Genomic DNA, 6,388 nt, shown 5'->3' on the forward strand with positions numbered 1-6,388 from the left:
CGAAGGGGCAATCATTGAAAATGTGTTGGACAGACTCAGCTCAAGCCTTGCAAAGGGCCAACCTCTTTTAACTAAATTATATATGGTGATTATTAGGTTTAGTCTCATTAACCATCCGAACATTTTCATTCTGGGTGGCATCTTTAACATCAATATCCTATGAATTTGTGTTGTGACGAGTGGTTCCTCAGGAATAACTAGCGTAACTCCATATTTTCTTGCATTCCAAGCTCTAGTTCAAATAAATCTGCCAATGCAATTCTTTTTGTTTCCATTTTTGCATTATCCGTTGATGGATTATGCAGGATCCTTTTAGCCATTTTTCTCAAGAAAGAATAATGTAAAGAAAATAGAAAGAAGAAAAAAAGGAAAAATAGAAAAATAAAAGAGAGAATGGAAAGGATAGTAAACAGAGTACTCCCATCTATTTTTTCTTTAGTTAATGAAAAAGCTCAAACCTCTATTTCAGTTACTTCGGCAATCGATTTGAAACCAAATTCTTCCATAAATTGAGCGTTACTTTAATCAACTAATCTAGATGTGTTTTAATATTCCCGTAATTCTTGGTGCTTAAATTGATTTAAATGTTTGGACGGCTTGTAAAAAATAAACAGCCCTCCAGTTTACAAATTACTATGTTGATATATCAGCATTCAGGATTTATAATTGAAATTATTCTAGTCTGTTTCTTGGCATCAGCTAAGTTTTACCAGAGAGCAACAAATTAAAATAAGTGTTTTATATATACTATTATGATCGACAACTGATTCTGTGTTTACATTGATTATTCATGTTCTACAACCGAACATATATACTTATCTAACTATGAAAAAAATTTGCCCCAACCTGTCTATATACCAAATTAGAATGTGAAAATGAAAATGCCATCGGATAAAAAAAAATTAAGAAGAAAATAAAAATTTAAACCCCCTTTCCTCACATGTCCTTTCTCGGATCGGTAACATTCATCTGCCAATGCTCATCAGGAAATCCAGCTTTTCCTGCCATTTTGCGATCCCATAATAGTTCAATCTTTCTCCGCTCTGAAAGCCGACAATGAAACTGCAAGCTCTCATCCATCTCATCGTGCAGTTGCCACCACCTCCGATTGGCTACATCGCTCGCATATACCCTCTGATCCCCTATGTCCCAGTTACAGTCATAATCCCTGTAACATAGCCATGGTTTTAGCCCAAGGTAGTGTATCGAGTACACTTTTGGAGGTTCTACTGTGAACAAGTGCTCCTTGATCATCCTCTCTCCTGTTGTATTCGCCCAAAAGTTCTTCAAGTAGTTCACCCGCCTCGGCATCCGGTGCCACCAAACAAATAATTCATTTAGGAATCCCTGGTCCCCACCATTGTAGGAGACTACGTCCTTACGGTGGCGCATCAGGGTGTTAAAGGTGCAATTAGAAGGCTCAATGACCATAACACCCGAGTTAAAAATTGAACCGTCATTTCCTGCTGCAGACATCTGGGGGAAACTAAACAATATATCGAGGCTACGTAGTACTATCACATCAGAATCAACAAATATTATTTTGTCGTAATCAGTAAGTTGCCAGAGGCGGAATTTGCTGTAGTTGTGCTCGTTATATGTCCCAGGTTCAGCCCGGGGGTTGCGGATCCGTTTTATTAGACGAAGGGTCCACCCAGCAGCAGCAAGGGCATCGAGCTTGTCTTGGGGAATTGACTTGTCATGAAGGAGGAGGAGGTCGCGGGTGGTCCCAGCACGTCGGATGCTTTGTGCCAGCATTATGGCACCACATAGATAAGTAACCGAGGAGTGGAGTACTGTGGCATAGGCCTCCCGTCTGGCCGGAGCGGTGGGTGCCGACAGTTTGGAGGTGTTAAATTCGTTGTCGACACCTGCAAGGAGAGGCCATTAAATTTTACAATACGGAAATATATTTTGATTTAATCATTTCCTTTGAGTTAGATTACTGCATATCTGTTTTGTAATTTTGGCAAAATGTGACTACAATGTTTAATTAATGATCTATCTAGGCTGCTAGAAGTGTCCTGTCCTGTTCTGTCTTGTCTTGCCAACCTCTTTTATTGAATTTGTGACAACACTAACAGCATACCAAGAATTTAATTGATCTTTTATGGACGCTATTACCTAATAACAGTTTAAAACTACTTTGCAATGCATTTAATGCTTCGTGGGCCCCACAATGACAATTATCACTTACCTGGGAGTCAATATCAATAATAAATTTGCAAAAGAACTGGCAAGATTAATCTAACTTTTCTGTAAAAGCTACAGTGATGTATCAATTATTCATTGAACAGTAGTCATCATGATTTTGAAATTTGAATGATGATTGCAGATCAGATTTATTTGAATCAGTGAGACGTTGGCAGGTCTCCTAATTTGATCTGAAGTACCCAACAAGTCTCGTGTGTTCACCAACCAAACTACCAAAGTGTCATTGTGTTGTAAGGGTCAAAATAAAACTAAATAGGTTATGACGTTTGGTGAGTGCATATGCAATGCGTTCTCTTTTCCTATCTACCTGGGACATCTTTTTTTTTTTCCTTTTAGCTTTGCCTGGTCATTTCATTGCAAATAACAATTATTTCTTCTTGCTTTTCAAGAAAAAGTTTTCTTGTGGCCTTATTTTATTGATAACTGGAAATATGAACACAAGAAATGCTAAAATATAAGTTTTTTCTTCAAGGAATAGACTTACGCAATGTTTAAAATGGAATTAATTAGCAGCTCGATCTATAGATAGAATTATTAAAGCAATTACATTTTTCTAATGAAAATATTTTTTTTCTAGTTAGCAAAGAGAACATAATTATTTCCTTCTATTTTGTTAACCCATGCTATATAATTAAACTACTGCCCATTAAGTACCAAAGAAATCAAACTCACATAATACAACTCAATCTTCTTATATGTCATTTACGATTCTATCCTTTTCACTAAAAATTTCGTGCATGTGGAAAATGGCATATATGCGCTAGTCTCTCTCTTATTTTCAATAGCAACGATCATTAATAGACAGTTATGCATTCAATAGAGTCTGTTGCTTCAACCAAAATATCCTTTAAATGCTCGTGGCTTAGGTGCATAGTTCTTTTCAAGAATTAAATGTGATTAATAATACTAAATTAAGCATCACAAATATATAAAATGAAACCCACTCTGTTATTTTTCATCTGCCCTTCTGATTAGTTTTCAGCAATAATGACGAATTATCTTGCACTTTCACCATCACTATTATAACGATTTTCTCATTTTGTGTTATCTACCGTGCCCAAATGTTTTGTTCATGATAAAACAAAAAGTTTCTAAAAGGCACATACAAGATGTTTGAATAGCTTGAGCTCAACATTCAGATAGCTTTTGCTTTTATTTTTGTTTTACATTTATTTGATTTATTTAGTTAATTATTTGTCTATAATGCTCTTGAAATTTTCTTACTGCAAAACCAAGCTCTGCCAAGATTATTGCAGTTTTCTCAAACAGCTGATTTATGAAATTTTGAATGAGAAAAGTGAAACAAAATATTTATATTACTCAGAATTAAATTAAAGTTTAATTTTAATTACCTTCATCCCATAGAGGCAAAGCCAAGTTGCATGATCCCAAAGGCAATCTTAACTTCTCTTCAAGATTGGCGACATTCGCCTCGTACATCCACCAGTCCCCCTCACTCTGCACCACATCATCACATCGGAAAATATCCATCATCGGTTCACATTGACTCAAAAAGACCACTTTCACGGTCCCATTTTGGCTCATTTTTCCCTTTTTTGTTGCTATTTTAGCTGACACCATATGCACCTGAAGTCTGAACACATCGCGGTTCCAACCTTCCTCAGGTTTCCTGCATGGCAACCTGGACACTAGAACATCTACTTCATCATATACAGTGACATCTGGCATCGGTACTTGAGGGCAACTCGAACCCTCGCTATCCTCTTCTTCATCGATCCACTCGGGGAACAAATCCTTCCATTCAAATTTGGTTGAAACCCGCTCGAATTGTATAGTTGTGACCTGGCCTTTTATGCCCCAATCTCTTAGTTCATCTTCTTCCATGTTGACTAGACCGATTTTTACATTGTCGTGCATGAAATCTAGGAAACCAGGGGCCTTTTCTTTTACCATCCTCTTTTCAGATGTTACTTTGTTTGGAAATGTTCCGGCCACCTACAATTTTTTTTTTCATATTAGGTAAGAAAGCATGTCAGTAATTTTAATGATCCACTATATATCGTTTATAATCCATTTTACACATTTAAATAGTACAGCATCTAAAATGGTGAAAATCTAACATGGTTTTTATAAGATCATTATTTTAAATCTCTGTCACGAACAAAAGATATGGATGTAATACTCATTAGTCTTCATTATTATATCAAAGAGAAACTAATATACAAACAGCAAAAAAGTTTGGAGTAACAATGCACATAAATGAAGTCATTAATTATAATAACAACTTTTGTTGTTATATAACTAGTTACTCCAACACACTGTTTTCAAGATAAATAAAACAGACACATGCACAAATAAGAGCAAACTAGTATATCATATAATCATAACAATTATTGAATGAAACAAATAAGGTACTCACCTTACCTTCCTCAAGTGACAATCATGAAGAGTGCACCGGACAAGCGATGCAGTCGTAACGCTGTTGTTGTTATCAAATAGAGATGATGGTCGGAGAAGAAGCACAAGGTACGAGACCAATAACAAGGCCAAAAAGGCAATATTGATCTTTATGACTAAGCTTCTAGAGGCAGTTGCCTTGAACATTTCCCCTGTTACACCTATCATAATTGTTCCAAAAAGAGAGAAAGAACTTTTCTTATGAGGAAACCTTCAACCTGTGAGAGCTGGTTGCAAATATATGTATATTGGTTATATATATATGTATGTGATATGCGATTCGTTCTATTTAATGCTGATGGTTACTTGAAGCTGTGAGGGATAAGCTTTTATTTTTGTTTGTTTGATTGTGTGGTAAGCTTTTGGGTTGCAGTGGTTGGGATGTATAAGGAAGTAGGCTGTATGAAAGGAGAGACTACCAAGAAAGCGGTCCACCGTGTCAATCTCTCGCGATAGTTAACCACTGGAAATTTCTATCCTCTCCAGTCCAGAAGAGAATGGATATTAGCGTGCATGCAAAATCAATGATGTACGCAAAATATGTTTTTGTTTATTGTACTTTAATCCATAATGCACACCTTGTCAGCAGATTCAATCTCTCTCTCTCTCTCTCTCTCTCTCACACACAGGGTTCCAATGCCTCATTCTCATGTCTTTCATACCTCATATTTTATATTTTCGTTTTCAAAGTTCAAATTGTTAATCCGAATCGTTCAACATGTGATATATACTAAAATATGGTTAGAGATGAAATTTTATAATTTTTGAAATTTTTTTACTATTTTTTAAAATGGGTAGAAAATTAATGTTTTTTGAACGGTTCAAAAACATTAATTTTGTATCTATCTTAAAAAATAGTAAATAAATTTCAAAAAAATAAAATTTCATCTCCATGTATATTTTAGTATAAATATTATGTTGAATGGTTTAGCAATTTGGAATTTGTTGCATAAACGTTTTCCATTAAATTATAAGAAGTGGACTATTATATTTAATCTTCAATTACATGTTACGCCTGGTAAGATAACTCATAAGGATTGAAACGATAATATATTTCTTTACTAAAATGCATACTCAAAGTTAATACACACACATGTACAGTAAAATTATAGTATTATATATATACACTTAAACTAGCATGCATATTTTTTTTGTTAACTAGAACATACATATTGTTTCTAATGGATTATATACTTAAAAAAGACCAATGTACTTTTGTTATTTTTTTAAAAAGATACTGAAATATAATATAATTAAGCATAAAATGGAGGTTGAAAAAATGAAGGTTAATTTGGAGTTTGGATTATGAAAAAAAGAAGACAATAAAATTCCTTAATTTAGATGGGGTTGGTGTATCTTCCTTCGTACTTATCTTTGATATTTCTATCTTTATTATTATAGTAATAGAGGATCAATTTTATAGTATCATAACATTTTAAATTATATAAAAAAATCATACATAAATATCAAATTTAAAACAAAAAATTAAGGTCAATTGACTACTATTTCTTCAACCTAAATCCGCCTCTACTTAATAGCTAGGGATTAAACAATGTAGAAGACATATTCAAGCTTTAAGATTCACGTTGTTTTTTAAACTTATTAAATTTTAAAATTATTTACACGAATTTTGATGCAAGTCAACAATTTGGAATATACTTTGAATAAAGTTTGTCCTAAGTCTTTTGACAAAACTCAATTATTTTTCATTTTTTCAACTAGTGTTAATTTGATCTTACTCGTCATATATACTTCA

General features: G+C 34.0%; 1 protein-coding gene across 1 annotated transcript; it reads right to left on the reverse strand.

The window, feature by feature from the left end:
• Nucleotides 1-704: 704 nt before the first annotated feature.
• Nucleotides 705-4,880, reverse strand: PGSIP3 (plant glycogenin-like starch initiation protein 3). Its single transcript, XM_078308378.1, has 3 exons — nucleotides 4,600-4,880; nucleotides 3,567-4,170; nucleotides 705-1,871 (listed from the first exon to the last, which is right to left on the reverse strand). Exons 1-3 carry the CDS (start codon nucleotides 4,798-4,800, stop codon nucleotides 937-939), a joined length of 1,740 nt encoding a protein of 579 aa, XP_078164504.1. The 5' UTR covers nucleotides 4,801-4,880; the 3' UTR covers nucleotides 705-936.
• Nucleotides 4,881-6,388: the final 1,508 nt, after the last annotated feature.

This window comes from Carex rostrata, chromosome 9 (assembly GCF_964058835.1).
Source record: "Carex rostrata chromosome 9, lpCarRost1.2, whole genome shotgun sequence".
Taxonomy (NCBI): Eukaryota; Viridiplantae; Streptophyta; class Magnoliopsida; order Poales; family Cyperaceae; genus Carex; species Carex rostrata.